General features: G+C 37.4%; 1 protein-coding gene across 12 annotated transcripts in view; it reads right to left on the bottom strand.

The window, feature by feature from the left end:
- MECOM (MDS1 and EVI1 complex locus) overlaps positions 1–21,088 on the bottom strand; it is a 607,963-nt gene that overhangs the window by 49,541 nt on the left and 537,334 nt on the right. For 6 of the 12 annotated variants that reach the window (XM_043473798.1, XM_043473791.1, XM_043473792.1 and 3 more), the window contains exons 3-4: positions 13,154–13,288; positions 1,171–1,273 (exon numbers count right to left, since the gene is read on the bottom strand). In XM_043473798.1, the coding sequence (XP_043329733.1) occupies positions 1,171–1,273; positions 13,154–13,288 (238 nt within the window). Of the gene's footprint in view, positions 1–1,170; positions 1,274–13,153; positions 13,289–15,675; positions 15,853–15,921; positions 16,104–16,166; positions 16,301–21,088 lie in introns of those variants that run through there. The other 6 variants (XM_043473799.1, XM_043473795.1, XM_043473802.1 and 3 more) reach the window with 6 other exon arrangements.

The following is a 21,088-nucleotide window of genomic DNA, read 5'->3' as shown; positions in this document are numbered from 1 at the left end:
TTTGAGAGCAAACATTCACTGATTAAAGATTCCTCATACCAGAGTAAGCCCAAATATACTCATTTTTATCATCTAAGCAGTCCTTGCTGTCAAAGAGCCCTTTTCCACTGGGTCAGGTTCCCCATTCAGGCTCAAACTCTACCAGGATAGCTGGCAAGTCTGGGTTTCTGACACCACTTACTTGTTACAGTTTTTAAGAGGAAAACAATTTCCAAAAGGCTCCCCGAAATACAACTGGTATAAATCTACAAAGAGGCAGAATGCAGCTTAGCCAAAGTAAAAAATGTTAAAGGAAGGAGTCAGCCAACAGTGGTAGCTTCCTCCACAGGAGATGCAGAAGCTGAAGCTAAGGTTCTCCTGTTGGCAATGCCAGCCAGATGGGAAATGCAGCCAGCCCCAAATCAACCTTTCAGGTAAGCTGGGATGGGTACCCCTTCCTACTGATCCTTCCAACTATGAAACACTCTAAAGACACCACTAGATTATGCTGAATGAAGCCCCATTGTATTAAGAGAGAGAAACAGGAAAGAAAAAAATATTAAGTGCTCATCCCAATAATACAAATCCATACAAATAAAATTCCCTTTTACTCTCACCTGAATATACATCACGAATCATCAAAATTCTTTTTTATGCCACCTTCTTTGATTTAGAATAGGTCCCTGACAAATACAAATTCCTCTGACTCTAAAATTTCCTCATCTGTACTTTTTTCCCACCCTACAGCTGCCTCCCATGTGATCATGCTGGCTAGGATTTTACTCAAGCAGAAATATTTTTTTTCCAGTAGTAGAATATTAAGTGGGAGGAACAACTGCGAGATTTTCAAAAGCCCCAAACCAAGCTCCCTGAAATGTCTTTGGTAGCGTGAAAGTACTCTCACCAGCGTCTAAGGCATTGACAAAAGGTTTACTTATGTGATATCTCAGTCCAGATATTCAAAATTCCTTTGACCTCCATTTCAGAAAAGACCTCTGCTTACTTTAGCTTCACTGTAATATTAGCCAGGTGTCACACTAAGAAAATAGGCACTCTAGGGGACAGAATTTGTAAAGCTGATAATGACTAGCCAGGGAAACTGACAGACACCAAGCGTGATGGATCCTTTGACAGGCTCCATCACAATCTCCAGGTGAGGGTGGGGCGGACGGCAGGGTGAGTGGTACTGACCGTGGATATCTGGCGCCATGGTTTCATGGGAATAGTCTTCACTCTTCATGAACAGCAGGAGCTCCTCTCCTGGTGCGATGTCTGCGACTACTCTATAAAATATCTTCAAAAGACAACGAACGTGGGAAAGAGAAAGAGACGTGAATGTTAAGAAAGGGCAAGATATACACGAAGATAACTGTTCATTTCCCCATATTTTAACAAAATACTCCTTTTCATTTTCATCGAAAGAACTACGACTTCCTGTTTTATACACTGAAAATTAGCCCTCTGATGACGAACGGAAAGCTGGGACTCTCATGCCAATTCACAAATCTTTTTCCAACTCCCACTTGACAAGTCAAATTTTCTAAATGCAAGGCTTGCTGTGTCACATTCACCTTGTGAAATGTTTAACCAAGAATTTAAACATTTATTTATGATGATGTTTAAGAGACATGAAGAGATCACCAGAGAAAAGATGATCCCTTCTCTGAATTCCTTACTCTGGTGAACCATGCACAGCTGATTGATGCCTGTGCCCTGTATTATCCAGCCATGGCTGGGCAAAGGCTGGCAGGGACAGAATTACCTCCCCTTCTTGACCATGTTCTCAAAAGTAGCACGTTCTCAACAAGGTGCTTTTAAGGCAACAGTCTGGAGGGACCCAACATAAAGAATCATGAAAAGATCTGAAAAAAAAACATAGTTTTAAAAGAGAGTGTTTCTTTTTTAAAACACTGCATCCCTCTTTTATCAATCAAAAGTGATACTCACAGATCCAGGACCTGCCTTCAAGACCCAGCTCCTGATCCCACTCTTTGAAAGCAAGCATTATGCTTTCAATTGATTCTTTTACCAGGGTTTGGGGGTGGTGCTTATTCCTCTTACTTTCACACAAAATGTTGATGAGAGGAAGGGTTGAATAAATCCATTAATGACTGACTAAAAGCAGTGTGGCAAGTATGGAAAAAATCCTGACCTATAATTTCCAAGAGCTGCCTACCTTTTCCCTGACCAGCTCAGTGACCTTAGGTAAGTCATTGCCCAATTTACTTGTCCAGGCTTCAGGGTTTCTTCATTTATAAAGGCATTTAGTTCTGATTTGCAACATATATAAACATCAAATCATTATGTTGCATACCTGAAACTAATATAATGGATATATCAATTATATCTCAATATAAAAATGACTTAATCATGAACATGTTTAAGGTGCTTTTTCATTTTAACACAAAAGGTTTTTAATTTTTAATTCTAAGATTATGTATTAAACAAAAATTCTTAAATGAGAATAATTACATTCACATACAAACACACACATACATATAAATTCCACCAAAAGTAACAATAACAACAACAAAATCAGAGATTCAATTCTGCTCAGTCTCAATGCAATAAGGTGAAAAATCACATAACACAAATTGGCATACCCTGCTAAGAAAAGGGAAGGATCTACTTTGAGAAAACTGCTCTAACTGTGGTTTCTTGCAGGATCACTTAATAGTTCAAACTGAGAAAGGTTGAGTAATTTAATGTCTTATGAGATAAAAAGAAATGTGCAGAACTTTAATTATATTTATTTGTTTATCTTTCGAAAAGCAGAGGACATTAAACAAAAGTACGTGCCTCTTCATTCCAGTAGGTGGCTCTAAACTCCAATTGTTTATTTTTCTTTAAAAAGACCAGAGTACAAAACTGTGTTAAATTCAAAAAATAACTCAATGAGGAGTATTTTCTGCTTAGTTTCTTTCCTGTCAAAATAGAATCATTTTTTTGTCACGCAACAGTAATTTAACCACATGAAGCTGGTTTACAGAAAATGATGCCAAACATAAAATGTTCCTCTAATATAATATGACCTAAAATGTTCCTCTAATAGGATATGACCTAAGATTCTTTATCTCTATCCATAGATAGAATCCAGACTATCTTAGGAAAATAACTCCTTGTTATGTGCTGATTCTATAAAAACCAGAGAATTTATAGTTCGTATCTTATTAACCGTAACATTCATATTTTCCTTTCTTTGGAAGTACATTGAGAGGAACAGACTGCTCAAAAAGTTACCAGGTTAAAAAAAAAAAAAATGTGTTCATTTGCTTTTTTTCTCCCTAAACCTTCCAGTTAAACGCTTGTTAGTACCTTGTTTCATTCTAGAGTCCCAGTTCCCCTTAGAAAACAATGGACTTCTCTCAACAGTTTGAATCACCTCTTCTTTTGGCATCTCTCAAAGGTTTAACTTATTAGCTTCCTTTCCAACAACATGTTGACATTTGAATTGTGACATATTAGAACTTTTCGGTGGCTTCTCGGAAACAGTGAGGTTAAAGAGACAATATCCCACAAGACCGTAAAATGGTACAATTGTCTGTGTTGGGGAATGCTGCAGAGACACACAAGTCAGATCACTGGAAGAAAGTATTATGATATCATTATTTCTTTGGCGTCCACTATTTATCATGTCTCTTTTAATTCCATTTTAGATTTACTCAATCCAGTGTGAACAGTCCAAGAAACAAAAGAAACTGATGGATACGTTGTAACTATATATTAGAAAGACAATTCTCTGCCGGGACATAGATCACTACTGTAATTTCCCTTTAAGTGTCCAAATTGTCATGCGAAGAATACTGAGTGCATAAAAAATAAAAGACACGGAAGAGTGTTGATGTTGGCTTTATTTACTGGAGGTAAAAGGTGACATTCCAGGCCACGAAAGGCAAGGCTAGGCAGTGTGGGTTTTAACTTCAGGGTGTTCTTTTCGATTTTAAGTGAATTTTTATGGTGCTCATGAAACTGAGGTTTGAAAAGATCTGGCAAGAGCCCGACCTAATGAGGGCAGATTCTGGGCATGCTTCCTCATATCACATAAGAATGTGCTTGAAATCCCATCTACCACCCTTAGAAATCCAGCGCTTTTTTTCAAGGTGTTGCTACCACTTGCCATTTCATCATATCTCATGTCTTTAGATCTTAAAGAGACTTAAGTAAAATTATGTCTTTCCTCTTATAATTGCAGTGGCCCCAAAGTATAATCTGAATACTTGGATTCAGAGATGTCCACATATAAAGTTGGTTTACGTCCTAGCAATAATAATATACCAACAGGCATTTGGGAAGTGAAAGGAGTAGTTTAAATGAAAACATAATGATAATTTGTTGCCTCAAAACAATTATGTGGGGGGAAAATGGAATGTAATGCTGGTGGAATCAAGCCTTTCAGAAAATAAGATATCACATCTATGTTTTTATGTTATAAAATAGGTCTTTTAGGCAAACAAAAAATATAATTAAAAACCTAAGTGCTTTATGCAGTTTCTCCCGCAGGTTTGTCTATTAAGTATGCTCGACCATGCTTATAAAAATATAATTATAACATCTTTAAAATCAGTATATTCTCAAAACTTCAACTATATTGCAGCCCTATGAACTATAGGTCATCTGAGTTAGGTACCAGGAGCAGAGACACTATTAATATAACCTCTCTGTATTTTGTGTTTGAGAAAAATGGAAGGGAATCAATTCCTCTGTTAAATTCCATAAAAGAGTTAACAGGTCTCTTCCATCAGGGGGTTTTATGGAAAAAGCTATCTGGAACCAAAATAAAAATGTCCTGGATCTGGGATTCTGTGATGAATTCAACTCAAGTATTTAAAGAGGGACTCAAAAGTCTCAAACACTTAGAAAAAGTTGGAATGGATATAAAAAGGTTGTTGATTTATTATTTTGCTGGGTCTCTCTCAGAATGCTCTTTAAGAAGGGAAACAACTCCTCCCATTATAAGGTGAAAAATAGAGGAATAGGGCCTTACAGTCTAAAAAAAAGAGGATTATATGAGAATTCCATTTTTTAAAAGTCATGATAAACATTTTAAAACTATGTTAACTCCTTTAGACTTTTCTTTTTGGTAGCTAACATGTACAGAAATACAACATGTTATGAACATGACCTAACTCATAGAAACTTTTGAAAGTTAAGATGGTCTTTTCATTCACAGAAAAAATATAATTTTCCCAATATCTTGCTGGACTCTTTTTAATATTTCCAGAGAGCTTTTTATCTTTATCCTTGTAAGTATGGATTTTATATCTGGATCTCTGAACACTTTAATTTATAAGAATAAATATTATGGTAAATGTTTTAACAGATCTTTATGTATTCTTTTATTTTTAAAACTTGCTAAAAACAACACACTAGTGGAAATTCTATAAACGTTTTTTAAAAATTCTAAATAATTCAGATATTTGAAGATAAAACTCGAAATCTCCCAAATTGTTCACTTTTACTACTGGTGAAATTCACAATTTAAGGCATAAATATAACATTATACATGTATATAGAAATTGGTTATTTGTTTTAATTTGTTTTAATCAAACCTTGTAATGGTTCCAAATGTCAAAAGGATATCTGTTCAGTTAAGGCTAAGCTAAAGGTGAAAGGCAGTGGCGATGTGGATTTGATTTAGCAAATTTAGACAGCCAAAAGTTATATTTTCATATAATATTATATATAAGTACATATGTGCTTGGATATGTTATATATATTTTATATGTGATTTACAAATGTGATGAAGTATATGTTTGAGGGAACTTTTAAAAATCAGTGATTTATTATATTAATATAAATTAATATTTAATGGCATATGATTAATTCTAATTATATACCATAAAAGTTATATATTTTATAAATTGCATATTATATGTAATATATGCTATATATAACAATTTATTATGTACAGTTGGAGCTGAAATTAATCATACTTTATTAAATATTCATTTTCTTTTGTTATTTAAGCCCAAGAGTACAGTCACTAAAGAAGGTATGGACACTATAAGCATTCTGATAGGAGAGGTAATAGGATATAGACGACTTTCAGATTAATTCTCTTTTATACTGTCAGAGCCTGTGTTCAACCAAGTCCTCCATCAAACTGATGATGGCTACCATTTGTATTTATAAATGGTAATAATGTGGGTTCTTGTTTATAATCTTATAAAATAGAAAAATCTAGAATCTGTCAGACCAGACTTGCTGTCTGGTTTGCTATGCCTGGATCGATTTAAAGTATTATGCTCGCACTACTGAGACAGAAGAAAAATTCAGTGCACAAGAGGGAAAACAAGAAAGAAAGAAAACACATCATTTACTTTTAAAAAGATGAACAAGGACTCATTGTTATGAATTCCCGTTTATTTTTCCTGGTCAAGCACTGGAAGTTTTATTTATGCTTAATAGACTACATTTGGCATGTCTGAAAATGGCAGAAGTGTGAATTATGAGTGACCTTCAACCTATTCAGGAAGTTGTAATAATTGAAAAAATAGAGAAATGTACTCCCTGCAAAATCTGTACTGAGACAACTTTTTCAGACTATTGCTGTCTTTTCTGTCTTTTCACTTTGAAGTAGATAGTTGATTCCTTCTCTCCCAACTACCACTATTCAGCCTGAATGCTTTATTTTCTACAGCTTCATACCAGTCTGAGACTAGGAAAAGGTGAATGGAGCTTTAACATTTAGAGGCTGGGTGGGAGGGGAGGTAAGTGACAGTTTGCACATCTGAACAAAGTCAATATTTGATATAAACACATCTGTCAGTCTTGGTGCTGCAGAGGTAACACCTAGCCCACAGAGACAACGCGTGCACACGTGCTGGCTTTAGGAAGGGTGCTCTAGACCCCTGATCTATCCACAGCAATGTGGAGAACCCCAATTCTGGAGGGCAGGAGTGGTGTTAAGTTTTTTCACCTCTAAAAGAAGGACCCTATTACACATTCTAATCCTGATTAAAAAGAGATAACAAAAAGTGTATTCAGCAGACAGAGATTAATAATAGAATGCAAAGAAATTTGTCCGACAAAATGGAAACACTGTCATGGCCAAGCTTTGCTAAAGCAAACCATTCTTAGTTTCTCCAAAGACACAGTATTCTGAATTTGTCTTCAAGGTAACAGTATAAAGGCTAGAAAATATTAACAGAGAAATATCAGGTACAGGTCTTGCTGTATCTGCTTTCAAACCAGAAATATATATATATATATATATATATATATACACTAGCTACTTTCAGAACAAAAATATTAATGGAGAAGAAGCCCCCCACCACACACACATTTTTATTTCTTCCATAATAACATGAAAAGAAAGCCAAGTGTAATTTATTGGATGAAATAAAACAGAGAGAATTGCCTGTTGATTCTAGTTTGCAAGAATAGGGCAAGTGACAAAGATCCACTTATTATTAGACCTGGAGCTTGTTGTGTAACCAGCCTGGAAGCTTTGCAAGCATCTTGTTAAATAACCTCTAAAGATCACGCTATAGACCCTGCAAGAAATATTCATTAGCCACCTGTCTTTAATATGGCCATTTTGTCTGACTCTATGCAACTGATTATCCTCAACAGTTTCAGACTGCTCAAAAAGAGAGGAAACTAAAGATCTTTGGGTTTTTAACTAGGCTGGAGACATTTCTTGTGTTCTTAACCAACACGTTTTCCTCTTTGATGGCTTGTGATCTATTCTGACACCTAACTTTTTGGTGCTATTCCAGAAATAGCTAGACTCTGGTATGGGTGTGATGCTTTGAGATCCTCCTGTATATAAAATGTTGTGTACATACAAACATGAATTACTTAAAATGCACAGATCATCTTTTTAGTGAACTCACATGCTTTATCAATCTTCATAAAAATTCCTACCTTCTGTAGTGCTATGACAGGTCTGTGTGCTGGGCACAATTACATGATGGAAGCCTTTTGGGGGGGAGGGGATTTATTTGTTTTATCATGTGAATCGCAAATGACAAACTATGTCTGAGACAGTTTCATCTTTGGGTGAAGGAAGCAACTTATCAGCCAGACGACACCCCCTCAAAGTCCGCTTAGGCACCGTTCACAAAGCCAGTCTCTGGGTAATGCCAGCTGGCATTCATCTTAAAACAGCAGAGCATAACTTTGGTATAAAAGTGGAACTTGACTTAAAAACAAAGCAAAGAAAATGGCCAAAGCCAATAATAATTTTAACATCAAAAGAGGTCATAGAAAATGCGGACAGAAATCCTTCTAAAGGAAGAGCAAATTAACGAATTACCTGACACTTGATGCAAACATGTTTAAAAAGTAGAAAGAGACTAAGATACTACATTCTGCTTTTATGTAGTTGATCTCCCCTGCTTTTTTGCACAAATTGCATTAATTGAATGATGCAGGCATGCTTTTTTTTTTCTAAAAGCCAAAGAAAATAACTTGATAATCGAGCCTATAATAAGCCTGCAATAATAATACTGTTGTAGTGTCCCAGGAGGCTGATAGCACCATTGACTTGGACCCAAGGAGAGGGAGGGAGGGTGTGCCACTCAGCCATGATGGTCCTGGAAGCAGTTAAAACTTTATAAGGTAAAGCACAAACGAGAACAATGCCTATTCCAGCTGAAAACACTGTAGGATCTTGCTGCTGTTCCTCAACCACAAGGGAGCTGGCAGCATCCCTTCAGGGAATTCTGACTATGCATTCTCTGAGGGGCACTCTTTCTTCTAGGTCTTACTTCTTCAAAATATACATTGGGCATTAGATAATCTCTTATCGACGCATTTCGCTTTCTTTAGAGTGAACGGCAGACTTCTCTTGGTCTACTTACTAAATACCAGCTGTCAAGGGCCTGTTTAAAAATGAAAGGACTTATCACCTTGTGTAAATGACAAGATTAATAATGTCTTGGGTTCCTGAGAACTTTATTCCACTTGTAGACCATGTTAGGGCAGGCCAGGAGCTTGAATAAAAGTGTGTTCCTTTCTGTGGTGCAAAATACACACATAGCTATAAAACATTAGCCCAAAGTACATGCCCAGATTGCTCTTGGAATCATGAGAGGAAAGGTAAGTCTTGTGTCAGTCGAAAAAGTTCACTTTCACAAATAGGGCCTTTGCGAACTGTCTGATTACAATCAAAATGATTTCACCACGAAGAAGTATTAGAGGAAAACTTGTGTCCAGAGAGCTATTTCATAAGTACACTAAGCTTGTGAACATGTCCGAGATAAGAGCTGGCCTAATGGGAAGGTGCTAGGGGGCGGGCGTGGGTTGTGGATCTTCTTGCCTTTAATCTAGGTGATGGGTATGGCAACATGGAGGTCTGAGGAAACTTCTCCAAGAACGGAGGCAAAGGTGGGAGTGGGGTGAGACCAAACCTAACGCAACATGCTCTACCCATCCATCAGAATGGGTGTAAAAGTAAGGAATCGACAAGACGTAAAAAAAAAGGACATCAGAGAATCCAGATTTTAAAAAAACAAAACACTCAGTAAATCATCTAGGTGTTTGGTATACCTGACATTAGACATATGAGTGCTTTCATTTGTAATGAAACTTCTAAATAATTGATAAATGATTTTCATGCTTCCTCTGCACATTTGGTCCTCTTGAGGACCTCTTCTGGAAAGAACTTTCATCGTCCAACATTCTGCCTCTGCTCCTGCCCTGAGCTACTTCCCAGTGCCAGGCCCGTACCCACAACCAGGAACAATTCAGACGGTTAAAATACAAAAATACTGTACTGAAGCATTGTCTCTCTCAGTAAATATTTCCAGCTAAAAGCTGTGCCATAGCAGTGTAGCTATGTAACACTGTAAAGAAACTTTATGGAATAAGGGAAAAGATAATTAGGATTTCAAGGATAAAGAACCTTGGGTGTTTTTAGTGGATCTACTCTTTTATGACTAGAGTGTGACTTAATTTACTAGTGTCTTTGGTGCAGCCTTCATTCACAAAGGTAAATTACTATAGTTAATATACTATTTTCAGGGGGGAATAAGGATATTAGTCAGAAGCTGCAGCTACTTAGAAATTATGGTTTATCAAGGGTGCCAGTGTTTTCAGAATTTCTATCTCCAAAAAAAGTCACTGCAACAATTCTGAAAACATGCAATGAAAAAGATATCTAAAAACAACAAACTTGAGTCTTCTAGGGAGCACTGTCAAGAAAGCAAGCTGCCACAAAGCTCACTCTGGCCTGGAAAAAAAAAATCTGCAATAAAACAACTTGCAGAATTCTATTGGAAGATTTAAACTCACGAAAATCCCCTCAAATAAAATGCTTGTAGAGAGGTATTAGGAAAATGTTCACTGAATAGCCTTTGTTTTTATGATACAAAACAGATTACATCCTTTATCAACTTTACCTGAAAATCAAAATCCAGGCTGTTTCTAAGTACTTCATCACCCCCAAACAAATCAAATATGAGTTTTACCCAGGATGCATGTTCTGACTGTACCACTATTACCAAACTGCATTATCATCTTCAGCAGACACATTCTTTCTGTTTTACAAAACTCCTTCACATCATTATAAAACTGATCCAAATTGACTAAACTTGATCTTTAATAATAGAATTTTAAAAAATGCATATCTTTGCAAAAGTAAAGATATGTAATTTATACCCTCTTTTTTATTTTAGGTCATCTTTCTTCGCTAGGTAACCTAATTATCACAGTGTCTAGCTTGTAGTTGAACGATTCCTCCAAAATTCTTCTTTTTTATAGTCCTGGACTTATTTAAAATTCATTTTATAAACTTGAGCTGTATCTAAGAATCAGAGCAAAGAGAAACACTTTTTACAGTTTCTGGTCGAGTGCTTCATTTGCTTTTGTGTTGGGCAGGTGAGTTGATGTTGTTCATGTTTCATAATTACTCCTGATCTAGGGTGTCTCTTTATACCTGGATATTAAATATCTCACACAATGGGAGTGTTCATTAAGTGATGAGTTATGCTTATTCACCATTTGGCAGCTCCTATTCCTCACGGAAAAGAGTGAAAAAATAGACCTAGAGAATCTCTTTAGTCAGCTCTTTTATCATTCACATTTCAAAGCTGACTGGAATTGCCAGTCTTAAATGACTTTTAGAAAAGATGCATATAGACTTAAAGATGAGTATGTTTATAATATATACATACACTATTTTGGTGTCTGCTCTCTTTTGTAAACTGGGTTAAGTATGATTGTATGCATATATGCCTATCACACAAATCTGACTTTTACTTCTGACTTTCTTCTCTTGTTTATGGGTGAACTTACTTGACCATATAATGTCAATTTCACAACTATGTTATTTGATATGCACTCTGTTACCATTTTAGATTTCTGCCAGCATAATACGTAAGTTTAAAATGAGAACTTACAGAAATAATAGTATATGTCTAATATTGGTCTTTTATGATTTTCCTAATTAGCTAGTTTCCTTGATTCTTCAGTTAAAATACATAAACATGTTATTCATTAAGATATGAGACCAGCATATTTTCTTTTGAAAGCAATGCATTTTACAATGTGAACCTCAAAAGTAACCACATGAAAATTATAAATGCCTACTCTAATAAGCAAACTAATTCATACTTATGAATAACAAAATAGTTTCCCTTTTTAATGTAATCACAACTCCCAAGGACAAAAGCATATTTATAAAAAAAATTTAGACATAAATATTAAATGAAAAAAAATACATTATCCACAAGTCTCATTCTTCAAACCATCTTTTCACCAGTCCTACAACAGTTTTGTCTGTTTAAGGAACTAGCTCTTATTGTCAGTAAATATGAATACCAAATAATTACTATGATATAATTATATTATTTCATCTTAAAACTGCCTTTTGAGGAGTTCAAGTTACTTTTTAAAGAAACATCACATGCACAATTCATCCATTTATAATACCTAGGTATTTCCCACATCGACAAAATAGTCAGTGCTCAAAAAATGTTTGTTGTTGATGGTGACAGTAACTCATATGATAGACTTGGGATATTTTCTGTTCATAAGCAATAGGTAATTTAATAATGACCTACTTTGTTCCAATAATGCCTCTTGTTTTCTTACGGCAAGGGAAAAAACAATTGGTTTATTACTTTTGATATACGTTGAAGATTTTTAAATGATTCCCATTTAAAGTGAATTTTATAATTTACTACCTCTTATACAGGTTAGTCAGTAAAAATTATCTGGTAGCTGGTAAAATGCCAAAGAATAATCTCATAACAATGATTGAAATAGAGTCATAGACCATATGATGCTACCATTACTTACCAGCTTTCAATTGGAAACATCTAATTTAAACTTTTCTTTTTCTTGGTGGTGATTTTTATAGTAGATTTGCCAAGCAACCAATTTAATATGATCTTTGAAACATACTTGATTTAGGTAACCATTGGTTTAAAAGAAATAAATGATGATAGTATAATTATAATCTAACCCAATGATGTTTATAAAACACAAATTAACAGGTTGAACTTCTTGTTGTTTTAGGTATTATCATACTAAGTTACAAGATTCATAACCTTACTTTATTGAGTGCAAAATATGTTTCATGATATTTTCATGATCTTGTTTCGTAGTCATTATTATTAAAGTTAACCTCATTGCATGAGCTTCCATAAAGCAATTTCCAGCAGTGATACTTTCAAACTATTCACATCAACAACAACAGAAAATGTATTTGATTAATCTAAAAGTGTTTCTTGTTTATAATTAAGCAAACCAAATGCATAATCAGATAAGCGCACACATAGATCATACATCTATATCTACGTACTATTTAAAATAAAATCTATATATTTCAAGTGTATCACTTGCAATTTCTGCAAAAATTCAGTGTTCTTGATTAGTTCAGTACTTTGTATGAATGACTCCTTATTATGAAGGCAAAGAAAAACTGGTAAAGAATAACTATTAATAAGTAGTATTCAGTTTTTAAATCATTCAGTCATACACAGACGACTAGAGCATTTCTGAAGTTTTACTAGCACAAAGTAAAGAAACTACCCAAAAAAGAAGTACTGAAAGAAAGTAATACTGAAAATTACTTTATTCTGCATCTTATATTTGGGCATTACCTTTCACCATATCAAAAAACAGGCCACAAGGGTCTGCTGCAACTCACTGTTATTTTTATTCTTCAGGCTTCACTGATACTTTAGTGCTCTCCAAGAAAGACAAGAAAATCTTTACAACATACCTGATCATTTATCTGGCATGCAACGAGGTTGTGCTGATCATAACAGCCAGCGAACCTGATGTACTTGAGCCAGCTTCCTACATCTGGTTGACTAGCATCTATGCAGAACTTCACATTGCAAAACTCATCTAAGATCTAGAAAGAAGAAGATGAGAACAATCGATTTCTATATCAGTTCATTCATTAGAATAATTAATTGCTTGAAAATATTTTATTCAAATGTATGTTTCCTACTTCGAATCCTTATGAGAAAAGAAGTCAGACATCATGCACATTAATACAGAAGGAATAATAGTAAGTTATCTTAGAAGTGGCAGCGGTACTGCTTTTAAAGGAACAAAGCAATTGTAAATTACTACAGAAACTGATCAATTGGTTTCAAAAATGTCAGATTCCTTATTTTGCATAAAAGAGTGCTATTTTGTCAACGTGATTTTTACAAAAAAAAATATTGAACACCATATATTAACATAATATTTCTAAACTGTAGAGGTCAATATTTTATGTTAAGATAGTCTTCCCTTGTAAGTATATACTTTCACATTTTTGTACTTTAATGCAATTTAAAACTTTAATCTAAATATTGTCAAATTCCTTTTTAGTTTGTATTGCACTACAATGAAACAAATCACACCCTTATCTGAAGAAGAGAGTAAGATCTGTCTCATTGATGCTACTGACCAAAGAAAAACAAATGAAAATAAATAATTGGTAAACACTTGTGCAAAATATGTCAACCTAAAGTTTTAGGTACCCTATGCCAATGCATATTTCAGTTTAATGTTTTGTAAGTTAAACACCAAAACTGGCTTGTGAACAAGTAAAAAATATATACAAATATTGTAATAAATTGCCATCATTATATATGGTTATGTATTGTTATTTTTCATGAGATTTTACATTTGACCTATGTTAAATATTAATCACTATTCAGGATACCTATTAAACTAAAACTGAAATGGGAAATGTCCATTTTTAAAGTTGTGTCTACTTAAAGGAGGCTATTCAGATTCACTAGCAGCAATGTTGTTAAACACCAATATTAAAAGCTGCAGAGTTGTTGACCTGATGGTGAATAACTAGAAAGTCTGGTAATGTTAATGTCAATCAGTTAACCCAAACCTGAGGACGTTTCCTATCAAAGACTAAACACTATAGTCCAGAACATTAATTGATGAATTAAATAACCCCCTCCCCCTCAGAACTCTGCTGTATCTATACCTGTAAAAGTTAAAACTAAACTCTGGTGTGTATAGACCAAAAGCAATTTTGCACAGAATTCAGGTAATCACTCAGTTACAGATTCAAGTGGTTAACTCACCACAAACTTCAAGAAGCCCAGTGCTCTGAGGGCCCTAGTCAAGAGGCATTATGAATATGCCTTTGGCCATGAGGCAATTAAAGGGCAGTAAGTAGTCCCATAATTTTAAAAAGAAAAATTGAAACATAAGATAGGAGTAATAATTGCTACACACACACACACACATATCCACACACATCAAGTCTTTTTCAAGGACACCTTTCACACTAAGAACAACACAAAATCTATATTAAATAGCCTCTCTAGTGAGAACAGATTTGAACAATTTCTCATTGATAAAATTACAAACTTTAAGCTGTTTTCTTCAACTCTCAATGCTGAGCAGCTTAAATGGCAACTTGAGATTCACCCTCTCCTCAGATGTCTGGAAGTATTATAAATAACAACAGCAATACACACTTTAAAATAGTAAAAGGTTGGGATAGTTGTTTTGTTTTTTGGTTTGTTTGATTTCTGGTTGATCTTTGTTGTTTATTTTCTTCACTAGCGGGAGGAAAAAAAAAAGCAGTTCTACTGACACACTAGAGAAATAGTTAATGAAGGAAATAGGGTGAAGTCAGTGAAATGCAACACCAGTTCCATTTCATATTTGCAGAAAGACGTGGAAAACTTGTTAATTTCAAAGTCAAAAATCATCTATCCCCCTAGCTCTCCAGTATTCCCTTTTTGCGAGGGCAGAGAGTTAAGTATTGCATATACTGCACATAAAAAGACTAGGTGTAATTTTACTCCGTGTTAACATTATTGCCATTGCCACTGTCAACAGTGAAATTAATTTAAAAACAGGTTCATTTCCAAAGAATGTCTTTTTACATATATGTAATATGATTATTCAAATATTTCACCAACATATTAACTTTCTTACTCCCTGTATTCTTGCCCCAAGACAAAAGCTTAACTTTCTCCAGAAACCTTTCCCCCCCCCACCCCGCCCCCGACCCCCGGGTGAATTATTCGCTTTTGATTTGCTAACAGAACTGCGTTTGTCTCCCAAATGTCTTAATCGTCTCGGAAATCTTGAATAAAATAAAGTAACAACACATCTTCCGTCATTTCATCTAACACACTCCTGTGTTTTTAAAAGCTGTCAAGTTCCAAAGATAGCTTAAAAAAAAAAAAAAAAAAGAATTCCCTTTAGGTGGACTTTAGAGAAAGGCCCTTTCAAAAAACCAACAGCGAAAGAAAAAAAAATCCCCACAACCTAGCCAAAGGGTCCGAATGTGACTTTCTCGCGAAGCACCACACGATGTTGGACAGCAAAGCTGTTACTTGGCAAGGTGGAACTCGGCCGAAAGCGGCTCCAAAGTCGCGTGGCCGGTGCCAGGAATTCAGATTTTGGCAACCCCACCTTCTGCGTCCCTGATACCGACGGACAGACACACGGAGGGAGGGGAAAGAGGAGAAGAGAGCGAGGAAAGGAGGGCCGACAGCCGGCAGAGAGACCCACCGAAGGCCGGACGACCCACCCCGGAGACGCGTCCAGACCGCACCGGTGCACAGAAGGAACAAGGAAATCGGCAGTCCCGGCAACGTAGATAAGCACAGGGCTCCGCGAGACAGCGGGCAAGTAGGAAAAGAAGCCTGGGGGGCGGGGGGCGCCCCGGAGAAGGGGTGCCAAGGCAGGAAACTGTCCCAAGTAACAAACTATGCACATCGCCAAGACTTTTTTTTTTTTTAAGTGAGTTCTCTTACCTTAAGATTTCTATGGCCTCAACTCAGCAATAAAAGGCAATCACAGAAGAATTAAAACAAACAAAATAATCGGCAGCCCCCAGCTTTCCTGCACGAAAATCCTTTCATACGATCCCGAGCCACATTTCGAGATGTTAAAAAAAAAAAAAAAAAAACCAGCCTCGAGTCTCGATTTCCGAATGGTCTTTGATAACTTTGTCCGTCTCTAGGATCTGCTCGCCAGGACCACGCGTTTCAGATTTATTGTCCGCCAACAGTGTATTTTTAAGACCAGAAATGAAGTCTCCGCTTGTCTGGGTGACCCGAGTTTGGTGTGTTTTGGCTTTTTTCCCCCTTCCTAAATGAGCTCCGAGCTATTCCTTCTGGTTCACATCACCTCCCTCTTTTCTCACTTTCTCTTGCTCTTATCAGCCCGATGTGTAATGAAAGTTATCTGAAACCCACTAAAACTTCTTCCACTTCTCTCTCCCGGTTCCAAAGGGGTGGGGGGGTGGGGAGAGATACAGGCAGGAGGAGGAGAGTTTGAAAAGGTGGGGGGCCTGGGGAGGCGAGGGGAGCTCTAGCCCCCTTTCTGATCCTCCGCTGCGCCTTTCCTGGTCGTAGACCCTCACGGGATCGTCCCCTTTCGCAACTCCTAGCTCAGCCGCCGGGTTTCTATTTCATGAACTGTCTCTTTAAAGAGGATCTGCTCGGCCATCCAGAAAGAACCCGGGGCGAGGGAGAAAGGGAGCTATCTCCCGCCGCCCCAGAGTGATCGGAAGCCAGACGGGCTCCTCTTTCAGTAAATTTTTAAAGTGACAGCAGCCTCCTCTGGCGGGAGAGGTCACAAAAAGGTCGCTAAGACTCAGTCCTATAGGGTTAGACTGATTACGGATGCACCATCCCCCTTAAACATGTAGATTTCTCCGGGTAAACAACCAATGGGGAGATCTCGCCAGGCAGGATTTCTTTCCCCAGGGAAATATCCTCTGTTTAGGTGTCCTGAAAGCACAAGTGTAAGTGTGTGTGTGTGTGTGTGTGTGTGTGTGTGTGTGTGTGTGTATGGGGGGATGGGAGTGATGGGGTGGAAAAATGTTTTCGGGGTGTGAGGGTGTGGGCTCCGAGAATGGGGGTGGGTTGCTGGAGGGGGTGAAGATGAGGTTTAAAGAAAGAGACTGTGGCTCATGCTAAATATCATTAGTTTAGAAATTCTCAGGAAACAGTAGCCTAAAAAGTTGGGAAAGACGTTTCCAGTTTTTTTGCTAAGTATTTATTATTATCATTGAAATTCGTACTCTATTCCCTCCATTATCACAGGTTAGCAGAAGAGCACGGTACTTTTTAAATCATATTTTTCTCAGAAGGACTTTAAAAATCCGAAACATTATTTGCATATAACCTCCCCAGATAGCTTATTCTGGGCCGAGAGAGGTTGACGATTGTTTCGTGAGTTTTTGTCATATTCTTTAATACATTAACTAAAACATCATGAACGCCCCAAAGTGGAATTAAGAAATTTTGATAACTCAGATTATTTTTTAACTTTTAACCCCATGAATGTTGTTTGAGGGGACAAGTAATACCCGGTGATTAATGATTTTCTAATATATATGTTCTGTTTTTATCAACACATTCCAGAAACAACACTGGAAGAAAGACTATAGGGAATGCATGGCAAATAAAAGTGTCTATGGATTTACTTTAGCCAAGCTTAGGCATTTTAGTGAAATCCACCGGTTAAATGAAAATAAACGCTTTTTTATCACAAACTCCATTCATAAAAACAAATGGGCAAAATCCAACTTAGCCCAACAATGGAAAGTTAAGCAAAGTAAGCGAGTCAAGGGATACTTGAGGGGGCGGGGTGAAGAGAGAGGATGGAAAGCGCATTTATGTTCCACTTCATCTGCACACGGAGAGACGGTACAAGTCCCTTTTTGTTTTCTCTAAGTGCAAATAGACGTGTAAATCTAGTCGATCTATATTTCCCCAAAATGCTGATTTAAAAACAAAAATAGTAACAAAAGGGAGGGATGTGGGGAGGGGGAGAAAATGACATGAGGTGGTGACTAATTCGTTTCGGTGGCCTGTTATCTGTGACATTGAACTGTTATTTCAGATAATGGCCATTGTTTGAGGGAAAATCGCACAGCAGTGGTAGGTAGGACAGGAAAAATCCTTTGTAAATAACCTAAAACCCGGTCAGATATTCCCATAGAGTTCGGCGCTTGAGAACCTTTAAGAGCTCCCGGTTTGCTGCCATTGATTTCCTGCCCTTCCTCAACTTGCCCATTGTAGGAGACTTTTTTTTTTTTAATTTAGCCATAAATTGGACCGGCTCGAGCTATGAGCTGTTCTATTTTCTTCCTGTCAGGATGAGGGATTTGTTTTATGATGCATTGTGTATTAAATACAAGTAATCTGGGGAACCGATTGCTTCAGACAGTGCGGCCTGATCAGGGGGTCTGAGAGAGCTCAACGCCCCAGACCCCCGCCCTAGCCTCTGGCCCCCGCCCCCTTGCCCTTTACAAAGCTGCTCTGAAAAGGAGGAAATGGTGGTGGATAAACAAAAGTTCGTATGGAATCAGTGGCAGCTCCTGGCTAAATTAGGATTTCGTGGAAAGGGCCTCCGAGTTTTTCCCCTTATATTGGGTTCGGGTGGGGGAGGCGGGGCGACTTTCAAGGTCTGGGTACTTGCAGATGCGTCAGCCCGCCGGTAGATGGCGCTGTGACCCGGATTAAGTCGCGGCGTCTGCGGCCTCCAGCCACCCAGGTGAACCGGCTGCCGACCGCCGGGCGCGGGCAGCTGGGCTCTGCCCTCCGCCTCGCGCGCGATCCCAAGCCTTCCGGAGCCTCAAGCCCGTACCGATGCACCCTGCAGTCCAGACCGGCAGACACCAACTTGAGCTAAGGCTATTTCTGTGCATCAAATTCGCTTCCCCAGACAAAGCCAAAAGAGTTAACACTTTCTCTCTGAGTCCTTGAAAGATTGATCTAGAGAGTTAGGCGATTATTTAGCCTCATCATTATTATTTTATTAATATCATCATCAGTCTTGTTCTCCACTGAATAACTTGTGAGAAAGACTGAAAGGCCTGGGCAAACATCAAATCTCAATTTTACTTCTCTCTCTCCTTCCCCCACCCACTCCTCCCCTCTGATTATAATACCTTCACGGAAAGGCAATCACCTCGCTTTTTCCTGACGACACAACTTGAAGTTTAAAAATGGGGTCCTGAAATGCGAGAGTAACTAGAAGAGCCTTAATTCTCATGAAAGGAGCCTCTGGCTATTTCAGTAATAACCCTTTAGGAGAAGACCCCGTCCTGCCTTTCCCGATCAGAAGTGACCTGGAGAGAGAGGAGCCGGAGGGCCGGGAGGAAAAGGTTTTCTCAGCGGGGCTTGCTTTTCTCCCCGTTAACTCGCTCTCTATCAGGAGGTTTCTAAAACAATAAATAAATATAAGGAGACAAATACCACCACCAATTTCCTTGATTCCTTGGGATTTCTAGTGAAATCTGTTTACAGTAGTTCCCAGTTACAAATTAATCTGCAAAAGCTGCTGTCTGCTCAGCGGTAATCAGTAACATGCGGGTTCTGCAGTGTTTAGCGTTGCCCTTGAAATGGGCTATTAAAAATAATGGTTTTACTATAATCTCAAACCAGCTTTAATTTGCAAACATGTATCAGCACAGATGATCTAAATATTAAGGGGACAGAATAGAACATACAACAAATGTACAGCTTAAAAGCAGGGAGGGATTTGTCACACATAGAATGACTTGTCGGCAATGCTTTTAAAAAAGAATCATATTTTCAGAACATTTTCCCAAAACGACTGATTGATTTTTCTTCCCTGTTCTGTTAATTGTTATTTACCAGGGAAAAGGCATTGGAAGATACGAGGTTGGAGTGTGACTTGATAGATTTTCTGGGAGCTGCAAAGATCCACCTTTGGCTGATGGAAGGGTTGGCGTGGGAGAGGTTAGTGTGTTTTCTTCCTGGTCTGAAAAGGGCATAAACCCTCCTCAGGCCCCTTCCTTCCTCCCCCCATCTGCGTGGACTGCAGAATCTTGAAAAGATTCAAAGATTGCCAATAAGGCCACTGGCTCTGCCTTCATTGTGTAACTGTTTATTTAAAATAAGTCAATATATTAGTTAAAGCAGTAAGAAGTTAGTGCTCCAGTATTCAAGTGATTCCCACAAGACTGTAAGCTGATGCCTCTTTTAAGCCTTAAACTTCATGGTTGTCCCTGAAGTAAAAGTTCTGCTAATGGAGACCCTATGGGCATGGTACATTCCAGCACATCATTAAAGGAAAGAAAAGCAGTCCAGCCAAAGCCAGATGAAATGACTGCACTGTCCACTTTTAATAGGCTTCCTGTGGACAAACAGCCCTGTAACACTCTGCAGAGGACAATATTTAAAAACAAGACAACTTGCTGGCAGTTTTCAATACCATAAAGTTAATAAAGTATGTTCCCATTCACCCTGACATTATGTTTTTAGTTTATAGAGGAAGGCACTTTATAACCTCAGCCTAAGTAGAGTTCCCTTAATTCTGCAGTTTTGGCTTTCTTGAGGAGGCTAAATATACACTGAACTCCAAGCCTGACATTTTTGTTTTAACACTGTTTTTTTTTTTCTTTTTTTAAGCTTTTCAAGAACATACAAGTGCATTTTTACATTGCTCAAGTGCAGTTTCATTCATGGAGATCCTGTTAAATCCTGCTGCATACAGTTCACGTCAAGAAGCATGAAATAATCTGAGAAATTGACATTTGGCTGAACAATAACTGCTTGCTAATTAAATTAGCTTCATGTCTGGATATTGATGTGTGTTTAAAAAGAAAATCAATGCTTTCTTTTCCATGTCAGAATAGGATTTTGTAAAATCTTACCTAACTTAACTGAGACAAAGATAAGAAAAAAAATACAAGTGC

This window comes from Cervus canadensis, chromosome 7, assembly GCF_019320065.1.
Source record: "Cervus canadensis isolate Bull #8, Minnesota chromosome 7, ASM1932006v1, whole genome shotgun sequence".
NCBI lineage: Eukaryota > Metazoa > Chordata > Mammalia > Artiodactyla > Cervidae > Cervus > Cervus canadensis.
The sequence above is the reverse complement of the archived record's forward strand: the minus strand, read 5'-3'. Positions and strand labels throughout refer to the sequence as shown.